Source organism: Haliotis rufescens, unplaced genomic scaffold (genome assembly GCF_023055435.1).
Source record: "Haliotis rufescens isolate VD_foot unplaced genomic scaffold, xgHalRufe1.0.p SCAF_1, whole genome shotgun sequence".
Lineage (NCBI taxonomy): Eukaryota > Metazoa > Mollusca > Gastropoda > Lepetellida > Haliotidae > Haliotis > Haliotis rufescens.
This window is the reverse complement of record NW_025963779.1, coordinates 30,898,467-30,921,834: the sequence shown is the minus strand read 5'-3', so window position 1 is coordinate 30,921,834 and position 23,368 is coordinate 30,898,467. Positions and strand designations below refer to the sequence as shown.

The 23,368-nt window shown below is 38.7% G+C and overlaps 1 protein-coding gene across 2 annotated transcripts in view; it reads left to right on the top strand.

Annotated features, from left to right (window-relative positions):
- The window catches only part of LOC124120575 (sphingomyelin phosphodiesterase-like), a 30,739-nt gene extending 22,557 nt beyond the window's left edge, over positions 1–8,182 (top strand). For both annotated transcript variants that reach the window (XM_048394672.1, XM_046483434.2), the window contains exons 9-14: positions 483–570; positions 1,314–1,396; positions 2,521–2,713; positions 4,013–4,105; positions 5,745–5,839; positions 7,052–8,182. In XM_048394672.1, the coding sequence (XP_048250629.1) occupies positions 483–570; positions 1,314–1,396; positions 2,521–2,713; positions 4,013–4,105; positions 5,745–5,839; positions 7,052–7,166 (667 nt within the window). In that variant the 3' untranslated portion in view covers positions 7,167–8,182. The remainder of the gene's footprint in view (positions 1–482; positions 571–1,313; positions 1,397–2,520; positions 2,714–4,012; positions 4,106–5,744; positions 5,840–7,051) is intronic.
- Positions 8,183–23,368: the final 15,186 nt, after the last annotated feature.

The following is a 23,368-nucleotide window of genomic DNA, read 5'->3' as shown; positions in this document are numbered from 1 at the left end:
TAGAAACCTCCAAATAAAAACTCAATTGCTCAGAAAGTTATCTGGAGCTCTCTGTTGTCTTCTGCATAGCCTCATGGCAGAAATTCAGTGCAATACATTATTCAATATTTACTATCATCAAGACCAACATGAGTGACAGTTAATATGAGTATGTTATTCTAGTCATTGAATATGCATGTTATTTGGTAGTTTATTATTAAAAGAAACACAGGGCTTTCTTTTCTCATATTAGGCCCTTCAACATCAGCAAGTTATGTGTACTTAATTGATACATATGCGCTAGTTGGTCCTATTTGAATAGTATCCTTTCCCTGGTACGACCATTTATGTAGAGGTTAGAATACTCAGAATCCTGGTGTATAATCTTGGAGATGGTTTGTTAAACCATTCTGCACCTCTGTCTTTATCTAACGATTTTAGTGGTAAGACACTGGGTCCTCATGCTCTAATCTTTACACAAAGGCTTATCCCTAAATCTTCAGGTGGCTGCTACTAAACACGACTGACCCAGCCGGCCAGCTACAGTGGCTGGTAGATGTGCTGCAGGATGCTGAGAAGAAGAAGGAGAAGGTAAGTGCTGGGCATCACGCTCTTCAGAAAATAGACATTTCAGTAAATGGTCCTTGTGTTATGCCAATAATTATAATATCCAAGTTGTAAAGTTGGCAAAATTTAAAATATTGTTCTGACAACTAGCCGTAATCCTAATGCATGTATACCTCTTGGACTTGATATTGTTACATTGTGAAGAGTTGTGTCCCTTGGTGTGCCAGAACTCTATGATCCTGGGTTTGAATCCCAGAGTCACCCAGATTATGCCTGTTGGTTTGTCAGCACCACCCTTCCTTGTATTACCAAAGTGGTACATGTCAAAGTCCTGTATCACTTCGGGCTTTCCCCCCACACCAAACTGACACACTGTCATATAACTGAAATACTGTTTAAAGCAGTATAAACCAAACTATCAACTCACTTGAATGGAAAGATGACAATTACTGCAGAGAAAATATACTTGTCAGTAACTAAATGATCACTTTCAAAACAATTTGTCATTTCAAAAGGAAGGCCTTACAATATAGTATCCTGATTAAAGAAGTCTGGATGTGGTAATACCTTGTCATTGTGAGAAAGATGTGTTAACATGCATATACCAGTAAATACTTCATGCTTGACTCGTGATGAAACGTGGCAGGCAGAAATGGTATATTTACATTGAAGAGGAATGTGGTTTGTGGTGTTACATAATAACTACATGATATATAAATAATGCAAATGTATTAGTATGGTTTGATTGTATGATTGTGTGACTGTAGGTACATATTCTGGGTCACATGCCTCCTGGTATCAAGGAATGTTTGAAGGCTTGGAGCTGGAACTACTACAACATTGTAAACAGGTGATGATGAAGTTTATTTACAGTGTTGTTAGATTTACTGCTATGACCTCTCAGTGGAGATTAAGAAGTACTTGTAGCATCATATCAAGAAGTACTTGTAGCATCAGATTAAGAAGTACTTGCAGCATCACATTAAGAAGTACTTGTAGCATCATATCAAGAAGGACTTGTAGCATCAGATTAAGAAGTACTTGCAGCATCACATTAAGAAGTACTTGTAGCATCATATCAAGAAGGACTTGTAGCATCAGATTAAGAAGTACTTGTAGCATCATATTAAGAAATACTTGTAGCATCATATCAAGAAGTACTTGTAGCATCATATCAAGAAGTACTTGTAGCATCACATTAAGAAGTACTTGTAGCATCATATCAAGAAGTACTTGTAGCATCATATCAAGAAGTACTTGTAGCATCACATTAAGAAGTACTTGTAGCATCACATTAAGAAGTACTTGTAGCATCATATTAAGAAGTACTTGTAGCATCATATCAAGAAGTACTTGTAGCATCACATTAAGAAGTACTTGTAGCATCAGATTAAGAAGTACTTGTAGCATCATATCAAGAAGTACTTGTAGCATCAGATTAAGAAGTAATTGTAGCATCATATCAAGAAGTACTTGTAGCATCATATCAAGAATAACTTGTAGCATCACATTAAGAAGTACTTGTAGCATCATATCAAGAAGTACTTGTAGCATCATATCAAGAAGTACTTGTAGCATCACATTAAGAAGTACTTGTAGCATCACATTAAGAAGTACTTGTAGCATCAGATTAAGAAGTACTTGTAGCATCATATTAAGAAGTACTTGTAGCATCATATCAAGAAGTACTTGTAGCATCATATCAAGAATAACTTGTAGCATCAGGTTAAGCACATGAAGCATCATTTTAAGAAGCACATGTAGCATGTATTATTTATAAGCAGATAAATGTCACTCAATGTAAAATACTTGAGACATGTTTTTAGGAAATAACCGTGATTAATTTTCACTTTGACACAACTTACAGAGAAGAGGTGTTCATTGTTTTTACTTTGATCATAGCTATATAAAATTTTTATTTGTTAATAAGAAATTAGTTTAGTGTTAATTTCATTGCCATTTTTCTTATTTCAGATTTGAAAGTACTATTGCTGCCCAGTTTTTTGGGCACACTCACCGAGATGAATTTGAAGTGTTTTATGACAATGTGAACTTCACTCGCCCAGTCAGCATGGCATACATCGTGCCAAGCATCACACCATACCCCGACTTGAACCTGGGCTACAGGATCTATGAGCTGGATGCAAACTACTCCGGATGTTCCTGGGTAGGAGTTACCTTCCCTTGATTCTAGTCCTTGGTGATGTTCCTTGCATCCTTCTAAGAATATCACTCTTTGAATACTATGGGTCTTTACGCTGATAAAACAGTGTAAATAATCAGAAGTTCCTAGCAAGCATGACTGTTATCAATTGTGTTAAATTCTGAAAACATGCTGAAAACAAACAGGGCATGGAAATCATTCAAACCAGCCAGAATAAGCCTTTTAAATGTTTATCTGTTTGATGCTTTTTAACAGTTCACTGTACGCAAATCTTAGCCTGTTAGTATCCCTTTTTATTAAAGTGTACTCATACGGTGATATAAGTACATATATTTAAAAAAACCTATGACGTGGGTTAAAAGTTGGATAATAAAGTCTTATCTTTTCTCAACTTAAGCTATGACAACACTCATATTTCTCATAATACATGTCGTACAAAACATTTGATGCAGTTAATTTCTTATTTTTAATTGTGTCACTTTATCAAATTGCAAATCATAATTGTTTTTTCTTATTTTTCAAAAGTATTCTTTAATAAGTTATTAATGCATATTTCGCAATATATGGAACGTGTAATTGTTATTATATTTTATCATACCTTGATTTAAGATTCTGATAGATGTATGTATTCAAGTTTCATATACAACCTGAGAAATGCCCAATTTCTTCCCCATGTGACTAATAATATCTTATTGGTTCATCGAACTGTAAACAGACACATGCACATTTAGTGTTACTTACTTTTCTGACCCGTGAAGATACAGGGTAGAATAGGTCTTCAGCAACCCATGCTTGCTGTAAAAGGTGACTATGCTTGTCGTTAAGGCGACTAAAGGGATTGGATGGTCAGGCTCACTGACTTGGTTTATGCATGTCATTGTTTCCCAATTCCGTGGATCGTCTGGATTGTCTGGATTGTCTGGTCCAGACTCGATTATTTATAGACCATTGTCATATAGTTGGAATATTGCTGAGTGCGGCGTTAAACAACAAACAAACAAACAAACAAACAAACAAACCTTCTCTTCTACTCATACCTTGTTTGGACACTGTTGGGATTCGGGCCCAGAAAAGTACATGTACCTCATGATTTTCGTAAGATGTCATCAATGGTATGATAATTCATGCTGATGCTCTCGGTCACTAACTTACGTGGTTCAAACTTGATTATTTACAGTCTACCAGGACATATCAGGAATTCTGGGTAAAACAACATTCAATCACTCACTTTTGTTGGACACTGAAACTTGATGCTTTCTCTTTGATATTTTGTTATCAATGCTTCTGTTGTGTTTATTCCAGAGTGTGTTGGATCATGAGACATATATCCTGAACTTGACCCAGGCTAACACAGCAAGCAGTCCACCCCAGTGGCAGCTGGAATACACAGCCAAGGTATCGTAATGCATTCCGCCACCTCAAGATAGATGTGTGTTCATTTGATTAGTCCAGTGTAGAAGGCTATCTCTTTCGGTCATTGTAAGACTTTTTTGCACGTGCAAACCCAGCCTTTGGAATTGTGAAGCAAGGTAGGAGTTTAACCATGGCACTTGCAATAATGTTAGGCCCCTCGAAATGACGTCATAGCTGAAGATTGTTGACGCCATTCGACAAATTGTGGTTCTGCTGCTGTTGTGACTTAAATAGACAGAACATTATATTTGTAGTAAGTATAGGATTTATGGATGAACAACTTCTTTATTACAATTAAGAGCGACGTTTTGGTGTAGGTTCTAACACCCTTATGAAGCAAGTGTTGAAACCTACAACGAAACGTCGCTCTTAATTGTAATAAAGAAGTTGTTCATCCATAAATCCTATACTTACTTAGTACTCCAATTTCTAAATGCAACATTATATTCGTGTTCATGGCACACTATGTTTGCAATACTTGTGCCTAAATTCCGGTATTTAGACACTCATGTCTTAAACATGGTATGACATGAACACAACTATAGTATCCCCTTTGTGCTACACGCATAGAAATTGAGAATGGATGCAAATAATGTGCATCAAGTCCAATGGGAGGCAACATTACATCTGTTTCAATCACGGAAACCAGTTCACTTGTAGCATGAACATTGTTTTTAACTGACATTTTCTTCAGAAATACAAAGTTCAGATTGTCATTTTCTGATTTTTGTCACTCAATCATCTTTGATAATTAGCTCAGGGCTTCCGAGAATATTAGTGCACAAGAACTTTACAGTCAAACCTCGTGTCGTACTTGGATGTGTCAAATTCCCTGTTGTATCAAACTCACCTTCCAGTCCCTGCGAATTCCTTGTTTAGTTTACAATCATTTACACTCGGATCTATCAAACTTGATGGAACAAATTCTTGGTCATCTCAAATAATATGAGGGTCCCAAGTATCCATATTAAGCATGAAATCCCCCTGATGACTCGAACAGTTCAAAATAACAAATAATGCCACATACCCACATTTGCGAAACATTAAACTTTCAACTCAGTTCACATAATGGTGCAAGCTGATTACTGTATACACATCGGCGGCAAGTATACAGTAAAATATTCTCACGGGACTGTTGATGGCATGTGAATGTTGTATGACAAGTATGACGGATTAAGATTATGTCAGTGAATCTATTATTCAAGATGTGACTTAAACAATGAACCCAAGCCGGATGGGGATAGTGCAATAGATACGCCAGAGTTGCCGACCATGTCACTACCAGCAGCCTTGGTACTGAACTTTATGTACGCCTTGAAATCTATTGTTGTGTCAGGACCTGATTAAATCTCTCATAACATGATGTCAGGTTTTTGAAAATTCACAGTGTTGAATGTCTCAAACCCCAGGTAGTCAGACTTTTTTCCCACAAGTTTGACACAACGAGGTTCAACTGTAGATGTTATTAATGTTCAATGTGCAACATGATGTTGCTGTTGAGTATATCACAGTGGTCAGGCTTGGACCAACCGTATTGCTGAGACTTGCCAGGTCTCAAATATAGATAGGCCCAGCTGTGTATGATGAGTTTTGTAGTTTATCCTGTTACATTATACTGCAGAGCACATACAACATGGAGTCACTGTATCCCAAAGATTGGAATAAGCTCATCTATCAAATGAGAGACAACGCCACACTGTTCCAGACTTATTACAGGTAGGTGAGCTTACTCGGTTAGTCAGATGGTTGCTTGGTCAGCTTACTCATATTATTCGAGGGGCGGTCGGGTAGCCTAGTGGTTAAAGCGTTCGCTCGTCACGCCGAAGACCCGGGTTCGATTTCCGACATGGGTACAATGTGTGAAGCCCATTTCTGGTGTCCCCCGCTGCGATATTGCTGGAATATTGCTAAAAGCAGCATAAAACCATACTCACTCACTCACTCACTCACTTACTCATATTATTTGATTTGATTATGGCTTATGGCTCAGATGTTATCAGGGAATAACAGATCAGCATCCGATATGTCAGTGGACACATTCTCATGTCACACCAAAACGTGTTTTTAAGGTTAAAACAAATCAGAAATTTAATGAATTAAAGTATTTTGACAAATTTAATTTTTCTTTTGTCAATGATGCTTTGTCATCGTACCATTCGCATTTGCATTTTTTGTTCGATCAATCAAAGATTTTGCATATTTATTCATAGATATCATTTGTTATTTTCAAGTATGTTGATTAATTTATTCCCTTTATGTCATCTAGCTGTTCTGGTGTGTGTGAGAGTATTTCATTCCTAAAAGCAATGGGATTATAACAAGAGATTGTTTGGTAATTCAACAAGTTCTGGGTAAAACAATACCATTCTTTAATATCCATCATGTCATTATTTAAAACTACCATATTCGACGTAATAATCGCCCTGCTCTAACAAGCGCCCACGGCGATATTTACTAATATATTTGCTGGTGAACAATCCCAATTAGCACTCCTTCTGATTGATCAATATACAAAAGACTTAATAATTCGCGTGTAATACGCAATTAAATTCTGGAAAAATATATCTGACGTATATAAACATTTCAGGCTGTCAGCATAAACCACGAAATTTATCTTTCAAGACTGTTTCTTTTTCACATAAATAACATTCTATTAAAAGCCCCCCATTTCTAATGTTGAGAGCGCCCTAGGCGCTTTTTACGTCGAATACGGTATGTGTAATTCAGGATGAGCATTGATAGGAGAAATCTGATTGGCCTAAGACTGGGGAATGCCACTTTCAAGGATTCAGGGATTTGCTAAGTAGTAATTCAACCATTTATATCAGACTAGAGCTGTCGTTAATGTACATTTCTGTAGACTGGCATATGGGCCTACACAAAACAAAATGGAGAACATTCACCAGAATGATTTTTTCCCCATTTCAGCCTGTACTACAAATCTCATCCCACTGATGCCTGTGATGACAAATGTCGCAGAGACTTGCTGTGTGCCCTCAAGTCTGGACGGTCATCTGACCAACAGTTGTGTTCTGACCTCTAGATGCTGACCACTCAATGTCTCAGGAAGGTCAAGGTCACCAGTGGTTCAAGCAGTCACATACACATACATACAAAAAAAAGTATAAAAATTGAAAAATCTATCAGAATCTTTCTAATAATCAAATCAGCACTGATTACACGTAACACAATCAGACGACAAATCTATTGCTGTTTGAGTTTCTCAGAAGGATTACCAACCTGAAAAGCTAGTTAATTTAGCCTGGGGAGAGGGTTGAAAGCCCTTATAGTTGCTCAATCGATTTTGATTTCCATTCGTGAAAAGTTTGCTTCCAGAAAACATGTCATGAAAGAAAGGGATCATGCATTCCTGTTATTTGGAGCACATTAAAATAGTTTGTTACCTACTCTTTTGAGCAGGGTGGTCGGCTAGCCTAGTGGTTAAAGCGTTCGCTCGTCACGCCGAAGAGTCGGGTTCGATTCCCGACATGGGTACAATGTGTGAAGCAAAAAGCGACATAAAACCATACTCACTCACTCACTACTCTCTTGAGCTCCATTTAATGTTAATGCCCTCATGGCAGTCAAGGATTAGGATACGCCACCATCTTATATCAATAACAAATACAAGGGCTTGTAGGTTTGATCCAGAGAACAATTGTTTTCAAATAATTCATGTAAATTATTTATTCAAATTAAATTATTTAAGTGAACAAGGATACTCATCTGCTGAAAGTCATTTTGAAGGAACCAGTTTCTGTTTATGACAGACTCTTTGTAGTCAGAACTATGTGCCTGAATGTGATAGCAATGGTGTATATGTGATAATGTACATAAAGCTATACACATTTGTTCAAAGAACCTCCACATAAACATTTAGTTTGTATTTATAGAACTTGCATGAAAGCTATGAATTAGGGTGTTGTTTCAGTTTCTTCAGAGCTCCAGATAAGCTTTTGGTGTTGTGGGTATTTTACCCATGCATTTTAAAATCATTGAGTATCAGTAATTCTATCTGGGTATTCAAATTTCTATTACCCACTAGTTTTTACACATGTGGGTATTTAAGTTAAATATTTAAAAACACTATTCATCTAGTCCCTGCAAACTGGTGTCGTGTTGGTTTGAGAGCTTTATAGGACTCAAAAATAGAACGATACTTCCACAAGAAAGTGTGCTGGCAAATGATCATGATGTAACTGTCATCGTGGAGTTTGGCAAGGTTGACGGAATGTCCGTTTATAATTTCAAAATAAGTTGCTGATTTGCTAATCGAATACGCAGGGTTACTTCACAATATTTTGATGATACGCACAAGTTTTTTTTGGTAGCGAATCTGTAATGTTCTTTGCGTATTTGATACGCTTGGATTTTATTTTACTGCATTTTTTATGTGTATTTTACGCAGATATGCAGCTTATCTGGAGCTCTGGATTCTTATTAATCTTCATGTTTAGTATGTGGTAGAATTCTTGCCCCCAGCTTCACAATCCTATGGAACATACATGCAATGTTAGGAATCAAAGCAACACTGGTTGTGCTTGGTGCCTTTTTATACCTGTTTCTTGTCTGGTCATTTGTTAAAAGACTGGTTTAGTAACAGTGGACTATTGATTTAGGATATTACCTGACCCTTCTTTCTACCCCTCTTGGCTTGTTAATATACTCAGTATATTTGTTTGTACACATATTCATGTTTTGAAGTGGCAAAATATCCTATTAAGACTTTGTGTGAACAAAATGCCATATACATGTAATCAATTTGCCTTGTTAATGAAGACATGAATATTCTGGGATATCTATTCTGTAATCCTTGGGCCCTGGAATAGGACGTAATCATCAAGTTCTAACCATTGTAATTATGGATAATTATGATTTGTACTCTAGTCACGCTTTTGAGGGGCACGGGTAGCCATGTCGTCTAAGGCGCCACAATTCACTTTGCAGAGTTGTGTCTCTCAGGTCCGACAGAAACCTATGGTTGTGACATCGGATCCTTGTTCACCCCGATTATATCTTTAGGTCTGTCAGCTTGTGGGTTTCACCAAAGTGGTAAACGTCTGAGACCTGCATCACTTCAGGCTTTCCTCCCACATTAGGCTGACACACCTTGATATAACTGGGATACTGTTCAAAGCAGCATTAAACCCAACTCCCTCACTCACCTTTATGATTTCTGTTAACTTAACAATATAACAATATTAAATAACAATATAGTAAGAAGTATTCAATGTGTGTATAAAAATCTGAGAACATTGTGATACCCATGAATCAGTTTTGTTTGAACTCATGAATTATATGTATCTTTTGCATGTATTCTTCCATTCCTTTCATTATGCTATTGTCACAGTTTGAAATGTTTGCTGCAAGTAATACTCATTAACTGAACTCCAGAAGTGTACATTCCTAACAATGTATAGATAGTAGTTTGGACCCTGCTGTGTACCAGCCATGATGCCTTGTATAGTGTATGGACACTAAGTATATCATATTAATTCTCCATGCATACACTCATGGTGATGAGGATGGAGATTTAGAGTTTGCCCAGTTTCCTGTTTACCATCACTTTCAGGAAATAGCTGTCAGTGTGTGGATGAGGTTTGAAATCATAATTTGTTTCCCGTTTACCATCAGTTTCAATAATATCAGCCAGTGTTCTGTGCAGGACATATAATACAATGCCCACCAGTTTTTGATGCTGTGCAACTATGCTCAACTATTTTTTATAAAAATTAAGTAAAGTAAGATTCAGCAATTGTCAGTATCATATGCTTTTTACATAAAGAAATTAATCCCATGCCTCAAACATGCTCAATAATTTGTCCGTGGCCTTAGTCACTCTCATACTGGAACATGGACTTCTGACAATCATAACTCCAATATTGCTTTGTAGAAGTTATTTAGCTTGTGCCAGTTGTCTAAGGCATCGCGATTCGCTGTGCAGAGTTGCATCCCTTGGGCACGCCAGAAACCTATGATTGTGGGTTTGAGTCTCGGTTCGCCCCGATTATGTTTCTAGGTTTGTCAGCACCATACCCGTGCTCGTGGGTTTCACCGAAGTGGTAAACGTCTGAGACCTTCATCACTTCGGGCTTTCCTCCCACATTAAGCTGACAAGCCGTGATATAACTGTAATACTGTTAAAAGCGGCGTTAAACCCAACTCACTCACTAACTCACTATTTAGCTTGTGTAAGTTGAATCCAAATCAAAAAGCTATGGTAGTGAATGGGTCAAGTCTATTTATCACTGAAGATGATGAACAATCTAATGCTGTATCTTTATTTTTTCTGTTACTACAAAGTATGTTTGATCAAATGCAGAACACATCCACCTTTATGTAATGGTATGTCACAAACTCATTCTTGATATCCAGTGTAATACATCTCCATTCTATTATGATCAATACTCTGGACCCATTTTCCATCAAAAGCTTCGTTTCAGACATGACGTCACTATCTCTGTCTCACTTTTGACAAACTCAGAAGTTCTCTTGCTCATGAGCGAAAGCTCAACCAATCAAAATCAACGACCAATCAAAATGTCTCTTCTGCATGAGAGTTGGCAAAGTTCATTCAAATTGCAGTTCAAATTTGCAGTATGCCACATGTGAGTCCCAGATGTATTCAGTTGACTGTCATCAAGAAGGGAAGCTCTGGTGCTGAATTTGTCCAGGGTATTTATGATAATAGTTTGGAAATGTGATGCACTAGCAACTTCCTGAGGGAAGAGAGTCAACTGACTATAAAAGTCCAGCTTCCACCCTTGCTGAACTAGGCTGGAATTATGGAGTTCCATTTTGGCTGGCAGCAAAATCGACATCCGGTTCGTAAACTGCCTTGCAGATTTCGGTCGATTACAAGATTTACAAAAGTTTTGGTTCGGCCATCTCAAAGATATTTTCCAAAACTTTTCATGGTTTTTATCAAGGAGCTCGAGGTGATTTGATGCACTTTGTGCAGTAGGATCCATTTTTATTACAATGTAGATTTTGATTATCGATCAGATCATCTTGACTAGGCGTGCCATTTTGTTTCAAGCAAATGCAAGTGATATGAGAGATGGAATCTGATTGGTCAATAGGAGTCACATAGAAGGGACATAACTCTTAATTGCCACTGATGGCGCTACAATTGAGCCTGGAAATTCCAGCCTATTTGGGAAAGGGTGGAAACTGGACTTTTACAGTCAATTAACTACCTTCCTCAGGAAGATGGATACACTAGATAATTGAGGATAGTTGATAACCTCTGATATCATAGTTTGAGTGCACATATATCTCATGTTATATCATGTTTCCTATGTGCAAAGAGCATAATCAAGTGTCTTGTGCTGCATCTGGGGTCTTTTGAGCATGTTCAAGGCTGCAGTTGTTCTTGTGAAAGCCCTATTAGACTGACTGTATCAAGGAATCCATTTTTACTTGATATTTATGCTGAGAACAGTAATACCCTTTATTTAGATCCAGTATTTTCCCTAAATGCAGAATACTGTCACAGGTTGTTATACCAAGTACACGTTTAATGTGTCGCAGCTCTGACCTTGCCTAGTATGCAGAAATAACTATAATGTACCAATAGCTATAGTCATTAGTGAAGTAATTCTGCTACACATACTGTCTTTCTCTAACAGTTTGTTCATGACAATCATGACAATGTATTGTAAATGTACATATTAATGAAGCCATTTTGAGATTTTCTTAGGGCATTTTTTAGGTGAAGATTTTGTCTAATCCTGTGTCAGTCTATCAGTCAATGTCAGTGTACTGTTAACACTGGCCGTTGGTATTGAGCTAACTATCTAGAACATAGGCCAAATATCTTATTTCAATATTAGACATGTGTTTGTGTTAGTGTTGTAAATACAATAGAAGCTGTGGGACCAGTGATTAATATCACATCAAAGATGAAAGAAAGGGAGGTATCGATTTAAAGGTAAGGGAAGTTAAGGTGGGGGGGGGGGGGGGGGGCAGCTGCATCAGTTACAGGAGATGTTATAGAATGACTCAAACTGTTGGTCATGTTTCAGGAATGTAACTAAAAACTTTAAAAAAATAATTTTGTTTCCCGGTGAATAGTTTGAGAGTTTATGATATTCAAAACACATCATGAATATTATTTGATTATTTGGACCAATTCACAGATTGAATGGTGGTAGGGAGTGTCTGTGTTCATGGGTTATGGCCTTGTTTTCCTGTGCTGTTGATATTAATGCCACTCATACATTCCGGCACATGTAGCCATTTGGTGGTAGGAATTTTGTGATTTGTTTTATTGTATTGAGAGCCAGTCCAGGGTTTAAAATCGTTTCATGACATCACCATTTCAATATTTCCTCTCACTAACGTTCTCTCGCTCCTAAGCATGAAATAAGCAGCTAATGAATATTCCTTTATGCAAACAACGTTGAACTTGTGAGTACAGTATTCATCAACATTCAAATTTGGGACATCATAGGAGTGAGGCCTCGATACATTTAATTGAATAAGGAGACTATTATCAGGGAATTCTCAGCTGAGAAAGTTGTTTCCATGAGAATGGAGACATGCTAGAGAAGTATGTATGCCATGTGCTGTTTCCAGTTGTGTTAGAGATGTTATGCAATGAGGTGAGTACCGGTGATGTTGATCGTTTCAGTCATGAAAGACCAATGGAAGTGATATAGTTTCATGTTATTCGCATAATGTTTACTGGAGTCACAATGGTGCTATGGTGTCAAATGTGTCGCAGGTATGATACACTGCATTATAATCACAGCAAAAGGCTGTGAAAAGGTTCAATAGAAGATGAGCCAATTACACATTTTCGTATATATATATATATCTGTTTGGTAGTAGGAGTTTTGTAAGGTTCAATGTATTGAGAGAGCATCCTGGGTTTAAGATAGCTGAATGCATTAGGCAGATTCTTATTCTGAGATGCAGTTGATCAAGTGATATTGTGTTATTTCGCAAATTTGTTAGTGCCTTGCGAGTGAATTCTTGTTGGCAGGTCATCTGTTGGTCAGCACTGTTGTTCTGTCTTGTCAGTTACATTCAGAGGATGACCTGTGAGCTTTGACAAGTTATGGATTATCTGATTATCCGTAATTACGTGTGAGCAGGATGGTCTATCTATTACACACAGTCTTTTTTTGTATAAAAATGTGGAATTCCTGGTCTCAAGGTGAGACATCAGCCCAGTGATGTCATGAACAACACATGATGTCATCTTCCATTTTCTCCAATAAATGCAATCAGATTGCTTACAACCTCTTATCAAAAACAATGTAGCCAATCAGCATGAATACAAAGTTTATAACGGTCAGTGAGAATTACAGAAAATATTTTAATCTGTAGCGTTGCCCCTGTGGTAAAATGTGTGATCCAACTGATACACGTATATGGTGTTCATTGCAACAGTCTCCGATTTTAGCTCCTTGTGTAATCTCAAGTTTTGTTATTTTTACTTTCGTTATTATAAGATGCCAGATGTGGAAGAAATGGAAGCATCTGTCGTGAAATATCAACAGTGCTCGCATGACATATCAATGATGATGGTGCTGAAGTTACTCATTCATAATTCAGCGAAATAATCATAAAAGTCCATACAATGTTTTGTTGATATTACCTTATGGATTTCTGAAAGAGCTTTGACAGATATTATATGAATCATCTCAAAACAAAGTCTTTGGTACATACATATGTCCCAAAGAAAATGAATGCATAGCTGATGCAATGCCATGAATGAATGTTAAAAAATCTGTGAATGTAGTAACACTGTGTATATGTAACTGCATCATAGATATATCATCTACATTGAGTGTGAGAACACTTTGGTATTCAGTTTATTTTGCTATGTATCTGTGACAACAGTGGTATGTTATGGTGTGGTTACTCTCATCTAGGTTTCTAGGTAGCTTTGCAATTTGTTTTGTCAGAGACCATCTACCAGCCTCTGAAATGTTGACACCAGCAGTGTATGGCCAGAGTCTTTCAACAATAAAGTCACTTGTCATAGAGTTGGTCTTGATTTTTATCCATGTTCCCCTTGTGGATATTCAGGTCCATGAAATCGACCGGTGATCCAGGGTAGAATAGGTCTTCAGCAACCCATGCATGCTGTAAAAGGCAACTATGCTTGTGGTAAGAGGCGACTAAAGGTATCTGGTGATCAGGCTCGCTGACTTGGTTGATGCATGTCATCGGTCCCAACTGCGTGAATCGATGCTCATGATGTCAATCACTGGATTGTCTGGTCGAGACTTGATTGTTTTACAGACCGCCCTCATATAGCTGGAATATTGCTGAGTGTGATGTTAAACAACAAACAAACATACATACAAGTGGTTGTTTGATAAATATAAATTTATCTGCGAAGATATGATGCTAACGTAAATAATAACATGCAAACTATTTTTGCTAAATTGAAATATCAGAGAAAGAAAAAATATTGGCTTTGGAATTTCTACGTTTAAACATTTTTTCAAGGTAAAAAGCTACCTGAAATAAAATGCTGTCAGCATGTGTTGTGTGTAACAATACAAACTTGTGCAGGGTAAGACTGTCAGTATAAGTACTTATAGTAGTTTTGTTCGTAGTTTGTGACAGTGCCATTTTAAATTCATGACAAATATCTAAGCAGATAATATAACATACTTCTATGTGGTTTTAATTTTTCCATACATGCCTGTTTTGTCAGTACCTTCAGTGGAAATAAGTATAATACACTCAAGAAGCACACACCTGGACATGACAAAGAATGATGACGTTACGCTGATTGCACTATCGTCTGCACTATCTGACACTTACAGAGGGTGTGACGTCACTGTGATGGTGCGGTAGCGTCACTCAGCAGGGTGACATTCACCGTCTCTGGCGATGCTCCTCTTACCCGAATCCAGTTATCTGTTGTCTTCAACAGCAGAGTGACAACATATAAATCTCAGACCCTGTGTGTACAATGTTTCACTAGGGACGAGGCTTCCGAATCAGGTGACTGAGACTATTTTGAATGTTTAGGGGGAGACTATGCCTGACGGTATGTTGCTGATTTCTAGCCTCTACCTAGATGTTGATGTCATGTGTGAAAGTGAGACACTGTGTCTGTGTAAAAAGGATATATTAACCATAAACTGTTATTGTCCCCCGCCGCGCGAAAGCGCGAAGCGGGGGATATAGTATTCACGACCGTCCGTCCGTACGTCCGTCCGTCCGTACGTCCCACCTGTTTGTTGCCGCGATATCTCAAGAACTAAACACTGGATTGTCTTCATATTTGGAACTATGGTGTATATACAGACTCCGCAGACACCAGTCGGTTTTGGTGACCTTGACCCTATTTTCAAGGTCACAGCAGGTAAATCTGCTTTTGGAGTTTGAAAACGGTGTTGCCGCGATATCTCAAGAACTAATCGCAGGATTGTCTTCATGTTTGGAACTATGGTGTATATACAGACACCTCAGACACCAGTCGGTTTTGGTGACCTTGACCCCATTTTCAAGGTCACAGCAGGTAAATCTGCTTTTGGAGTTGGAAAACGGTGTTGCCGCGATATCTCAAGAACTAATCGCAGGATTGTCTTAATATTTGGAACTATGGTGTATATACAGACACCGCAGACACCAGTCGGTTTTGGTGACCTTGACCCTATTTTCAAGGTCACAGCAGGCAAATCTGCTTTTGGAGTTTGAAAACGGTGTTGCCGCGATATCTCAAGAACTAATCGCTGGATTGTCTTCATATTTGGTATTTTGGTGTATATACAGGCGGGGGACATTTCGTCACTTCTGTGACAAATACTTGTTCTATAGATATTAGTCATGAAATTTGAGAAAACAAAGCCCGAGAAAGAAAAAAACACGCATCAAAATTGAAAGCCTAGTCTGGGTTTAGCGAAAACGGCACCGATTGGCGAAAACGTCACCTCGACTCAAGCGAAAACGGCACCTCGACTCAAGCGAAAACGGCACCTCGACTCTAGCGAAAACGGCACCTTATTGTTTTTTTACCTTGGTCAAATAAATGATATTAAACTAACATTGTAACTTGCAAACGCCAATAATTGTGGGATGTTAAACTATAATCCAACTTAGCTTATACGCAACTCAACTTATTGTGAAAACATAACATGCTTTGAAGAAAAATAATAGAAATTAAACTCACATCGTCCTTTACAAATACAAATAATTGTGAAATTGTGAAATAAAACAAGTAGGAAATTAGCCCCCTACTCCAATTTTCCCGCCGACTCTGATTGGGAGGCGCAGTTAACTTATTGTTAAAACGCTATACGCTTTGAAGTTTTAAGTACCTTCACTCAATTTAAGCTGAAACTGTATTTAACATGGTGCTGTCAGATCACAATTATTCACAATGACCTTTCGATGTGTTGCATGCGAGAAGATGGAGACCTCTCCCTGAGCCAAGAACTCTCACAACGTTCGATTGTACATGGGCCAATATTGTGAACACGATGAAGATGACGATGGACATGCCGACAAAACTGAAGAACTGTATATATGAACATATGTACTTATCTGTGAAAACAGGAAATACCATGTAAATACATCATATACATCCAATAACATGTAAATACATCAAATACCATGTAAATAAACCCTATATATTACCACAAAAATCGTTGTTATCGTTATTAAAAATAGAGCTGCCGTTTTCGCCCGACACATAGTAGCCGTTTTCGCCAAATACGGTGCCGTTTTCGCCAGAGAAATTTGTGGCGTTTTGCTGAGGTGACGTTTTAGCCTGCATCCGCCTAGTTTCCCATTTAGCAAATGGAAATTATCATTATAGAAAACTCATCCCGTAGGTACAAATTTATTAACTCCCTCGTGTAGAAAGGAACTACAGTCAAGATTTGCGATATCTATAAGATTGACTGTTAAATGGAAATGTCCCACAATACGATGATGCCCGTTTGCAGTAAACAAGGTACATGTACATCAGTTATGTTCCTTACATGCCAAAGTGATTCTATGGCCGAGATAGGGTTGGGGAACTCATTTTGTTCACACTTCATGTGGTACTTGTATTTGGTATGTAACATTCTCTCTATGCTTGTTGATACTTATGAAAGGAAAGGGTCATGGTGCCTTCATAGCAATGTAATGATAATAACATTTAATTCTGGGGCCTTGTTCGGTGCTGGTGCTGGTGTTTGGGTGACAGAATGCTTAGATCCCCTTCTCGTAGCAGTGGCCGTTACGTCGTATACTTGAGAAGACGCCAAACAATGGAGGGTGGGTTGCATAACTTCACCAATGGTCAAATAAGTAGACTAAACTTGGACGACTTACAATTACCAGCATAAATAATAATTATTTCAAAGATTCGCCGTTAATCAGGCGGATTTTACGTAACACAAAGATAGGGTGGGGTACTTAAATCAGCCCCTACACAAGATTTTATTTCTGCTATGCCTTAACATTTAGTGTATTTTAAATTGTTTGCTTGACTTAGGACCAACTCACAGTCTACACCTAGTGAAGGGTTTCGTAAAGAAATTATGCACTGGATGATGTAACACAATCACTGCCCAAGATATATGCGTTACAGATTTTGAATCCATGTTGTTATCACATTGTTATGAACCTTTTAAAAAGTGCATTTCCAGCCACACAGCCACCTGAAACGGCACTGTGAGTAATCCCATTCTTATGTCTTATAGCGTTCGCTCGTCACGCCGAAGACCCGGGTTCGATTCCCGACATGGGTACAATGTGTGAAGCCCATTTCTGGTGACCCCCGCCGTGATATTGCTGGAATACTGCTAAAAGCGGCGTAAAACCATACTCACTCACTCTCTCTTATGTCTTATACTGGTTTGTGGTAATCAAAGCACACACTACAAGCCACTAATCACACACACACACACACACACACACACACACACACACACACACACACACACACACAACCATATATATTTGAATGAAAGTGTTTTCCGTTGAAGCAGTAGAGCGGCACGGCCTCGGCTTGGTAAGACGTTATTCTTCTATCCTTAAACATGCTGGTATTCCAACGTGTCAACTTAATCTTATGGGCTGGTGGTCCCACACGCTACATAACCTACACCGTACAATGTACATCCCCAAACGCCAGTGGAGTACTTAATGAACCAATGTAAATTATTTCTAAAACGGCATTCCAATGTGTCCCCGAAAATATCTGATATTCATCAGAGTGAAATACCCCCAAGTCGTCTCAGATAGGCAAATATGTAAGTCTCATATCACTATAACATTCCCAACCCCTATTTATGGATTGACATTTGTTATTCAGAAGGCCTGGGTCATAGTGTTTGTTATTGTAGAACACGGACACGTCACAAGCGTCCATTAGGGCATAGACGAGAACACTAAACAAAGTGACACCACAACCTATGAGGAGATACATTTTCAGCTCTACGAAAACAATGCTTCAAGCGACAAGTTTGTTTGTCTGTTTGTTGTTGCACATGCAGCCTGTATTGCTCGCTGCAGGGTATAAGAGATTTATTCCCCCCTCTGGGACATTTATTACCCTCCAAGGTGGGTTACACAGTAGTTTATCAAGATGACATGGACCAATCAAATCTCCCCATTCTGACATGGAGGTGTGATAAAGCACTATATTTGTTGTGGCTGTATTGTTTTCTGTGCAATGCATTCAGTTATAACATGAACAAGGAAGAAGGTCATTACAAATAATATTTTCCTGGTTTTACGCTATAACAGTTCTTATAGAGGACTGTAGGACAATGATATATTTGTTTCGTTTGGTTTTTTTATGTTTAACGCCGCACTCAGCAATATTCTAGCTATTCGACTGCGGTCTGTAAATAATCGAGTCTGGACCAGACAATCTAGTGATTGACATCATGAGCATCGATCAACGCAATTGGGTTACGATGACATGCGTCAACCAAGTCAGCGAGCCTGACCACCCGATCCCGTTAGTCGCCCCTTACGACAAGCAGAGTCACCTTTTACGGCAAGCATGGGTTGCTGAAGACCTATTCTACCCCGGATCTTCACGGGCTCAGGGACTAGCTCTACTGCCTCTATATCCATTCCAAGATGTGGGACCGCCTCCGTGGTCTAGTGGTAGAGCGTTCGCCCGGAGAGCGGAAGGTCCGGGGTTCGATCCCAGGCCGCGTCATACCAAAAGACGTTAAAAGATGGTACTTGTTGTTACCCTGTAAACGCTCGGTGTTAAGGAGCTGAAACAAGGACTGGTCGACTCGTAGTCAGTATACTGTGTCTGAGTGGGGTATTCATGTTAAACTGCGGCATGGTACCTCAGTGAGCTAGCACTAAAAATCGGCATCTGTCCGAACTAGTACAAGCAGCTGCACACACACAAACACACACACACACACACACACACACCTCTATATGAGGTTCGACCTCTTGGTTGGACTGATTGGTTTTTGTGTCTAAACACACTGCCAAAATGATTAGGGCCTTCGCAAATGTCACATACATATATTTTACCAAATCTGGACATTGGTTTCTTTGGTGTGATTTGCCATGGTTTGACCGCAAACCTCCTCGTGCTTTAACTATAAAAGTTTTTTTTTACACTACACATGGGTGTAGAGCAAACTTTAATTCTTAAGCAAAGTGTTGATTAAGTTGGATTATTTTTACTTATTTTTTTATCGCTTGTGTCAACATAGTTTGAAAATAGCACTGTACTAAAGGTTCTGGGCCGGAAGAGCGAAACCTAGCCATAATCAACTCCAAAATCTCTTCGCTTTCGTGAAGCTACAGTAAGACTGGTCACGCTACAGTAAACACGGGATATTGCTATACCGGGACTCTGCAAATTACAAGAAAAACACAGAAATGCGTATACCGTAATCACAGTAGTAATTTATTAGATGCTGAAGTATAGTATAGTTGCACAAAAGTACTTTACATTTAACAAATTTAATAACTCTAATACTTTAATATTTCATAGATGTACATTATAACGCACATGTTTTTATACCCATTCTTGGGTAGTGAAATGCATGGGGCTTGCATGCATGGAATGCATGCTTTTCTGTAGCAGTTGCGTTTTTGTGACTTGATTCCATACATGTACTACAATATTGAAAACCAAACTTTGCTTGTTTGAAAAATACACTAAAATATTGGTGTCACAGGAACTTTTGTTGTTGAGTATATTTCCAGTTCAATTACCTTAAGTTCGAAGGTCTTAAATTATCAGCACCAACAACTCAAGGCAAAATTGCAAGAGAATAATTGGATGAAGCGCCCCTCAAATCATCATAAGAAAGACTCTATATCACATTTTTGCAGTGCACTCTCAAATAACTTATTTCTTCGGCTGGCATTGCCGCTTCCATTTTTTTCTAAAACACAATTCAGTTTGGATGTCTATTGTTTCTGAGGCTCAGTTGCCCACATCTGCACTTTTACCTAGTGATACAATAGGAAAAACTGGATCAATAATAAAAGAAACGTCGGCATGGATAGATATATGAGAAACCTTATTTGTCCAAACACTGTAAACATACTTTGAGACATATTAAAAAGACGAAACTTGGCACAACTGATCATCAAGGTTGAAATTAAAGTGTCAAATGTTCTTAAAGTGAAACACAACACTAGTCTCTGAGAAAATGGCACCACAAGTCAGTATCTCGTGTGTCCGCCATGTGTATTGATGACTGCCGTGCAACGTCGATACATGGAATGGATGAGGTGGTTGATGAAGGCCATAGGCACTTGAGCCCACACTCTGAGAAATGCCTGACGCAGTTCAGCTGCAGTTGTCGGCCTTGGTCGATTGTTTGTTCAATTAAGAAACTGATCATCTCTTCTCCTGTGTTTAAACATTCAACTGTACTATTTTTATTTTACGAAACGACTCTAGTAAATCTCCTTTCCTCTCCTCTGTTCGAACAGCACGGGCGCTAATCTAAACTACGGTAATCCGGTGTTTTTATAGCAAATACTCATTTCTCGCTTTCGTAGGACAAAAACCCCAACTTTACTGATACTAGGGAAAATTAGATTTTCGCTAACCAGGCACGACACCTATCAATGGCCCACGCCGAGCTTTACACAGTACACGCTGAGTTTGATCAGTTTGTGTAAACATAACAATCGATCGATCACTGTAACACATTGCTATTCCACCCGCATACATGTAGCAGGAGAGATACATGTCCATGTAAGTATATCATACGATACCTCCCAGACAGTCTAAACCATTTAAACCAATTTTCATTGCAGCTATAATTACTCGTCATTACTACTGAAGGACTAAATATAAGAGTATGGTTGAACGTCTAAATAGTGATCATATAACCATATCACGACCATTCCGATATGGGAAATCGAACATGGTCTTCGATTTCACGAGCGATCATTTTTCGCAACTAGATACCAATCACCCTTCTCATATTTGAGAGAATATACGATGCCGTATACTGAATATGCATATACCCCAGCGTGAGCTTGTATATGCTATAATACTGTACGTGAGGTTTAGCGACATGTTATGTTTTGGTAATGCAAACTTGACTTTGATCGCTTATTACTTAACATACAATGTGAGTAGGTACGTCCGTATGTGAATAGGCTTGTTTCACCTGTACAGTTACATGTCACATTAATACAGACCTCTGATCTCCATATTTGATGCAATCATTCTGATCTCCATATTTGATGCAATCATTTGCCCTAACAGAATATGGCCGGGGCGGCCTTCCTTCTAGTTCTAGTTCTACTTCTTGGTATGCATATCTGTGAAGGTAAGAACACGTTTACAACTTGAACATATGAATACTTAGATCTATCATGTGGGCGCTATATGATAAGGGGCGAAAGCGGCAGTATTGACATTACAAAATATTATGATTGCCAAGGCAGCCAACTTGTATGGATTTGTTTTCAAGAAGACGACTGGCTAATTTGATAACTAGATTTTTTTTCTTTAAGATTATGTGCTTTATGTATTGAAAATCCTGAGTCACCAAAACTACACTCTTGAACTGAAGTGTTAAGTAAAGAGTTGAAGCATGTCAGTGATGTTAGTAACACTTTGTCCGTTCTCTCACAGGATATGTATACCTGACAGGGTCTGCTACCACTGCGGCCGCCGGCCAAGCTTTCACCTTCACTTGCAGACACTTACGCAGATTTAGTACTTATGTGAGGTGGACAGTCTTCATGGTTTGTGTTTTCATAAACTGAATGCAGGACCACTTCAAACAACGTACCAGATATCTATAACTTCACATGTTCACCACACAGGTACACTCTAACAATTCTTGACGTTGATTACAACACACATCAGAAGTCGAACTGGACATGTTTTGACCATGGCGACCTCCATAGGAGCAACATTGTAACACTTGATGTCAATGGTGAGAATTGCAAGTTAAATACTTAAACTATTCATCAAAATGATCAAAAGTGAATTACCCCGCGCAAGGACACGGGATGTTGGAAGGCAGTGTATCGAGTAAAGGAGTGTACAATTCATCAAAAGTGAATTACCCCGCGCAAGGACACGGGATGTTGGAAGGCAGTGTAACGAGTAAAGGAGTGTACAATTCATCAAAAGTGAATTACCCCGCGCAAGGACACGGGATGTTGGAAGGCAGTGTAACGAGTAAAGGAGTGTACAATTCATCAAAAGTGAATTACCCCGCGCAAGGACACGGGATGTTGGAAGGCAGTGTAACGAGTAAAGGAGTGTACAATTCATCAAAAGTGAATTACCCCGCGCAAGGACACGGGATGTTGGAAGGCAGTGTAACGAGTAAAGGAGTGTACAATTCATCAAAAGTGAATTACCCCGCGCAAGGACACGGGATGTTGGAAGGCAGTGTATCGAGTAAAGGAGTGTACAAAGGCGTGCCACATGTAGTGTTACACTAACATCAACAGCGTAAAATATAGAGAGAGGCATCCATGAGAGCAAGTGCTACCATCAAGGGAGTTTTGATCCTTTCATACTCCGTGGTAGGGGTTGGGAGTTTTGATCCTTTCGTACACCGTGGAAGGAGTTGGGAGTTTTGATCATTTCATACACCGTGTAAGGGATTGGGAGTTTTGATCCTTTCATACACCGCTGTAGGGGTTGTAAGTTTTGATCCTTTTAAACACCGTGATAGGAGTTGGGAGTTTTGATCATTTCATACACCGTGGAAGGGGTTGGGAGTTTTGATCCTTTCATACACCGTGGAAGAGGTTGGGAGTTTTGATTCTTTCATACACCGTGGTAGAAGTTGGGAGTTTTGATTCTTT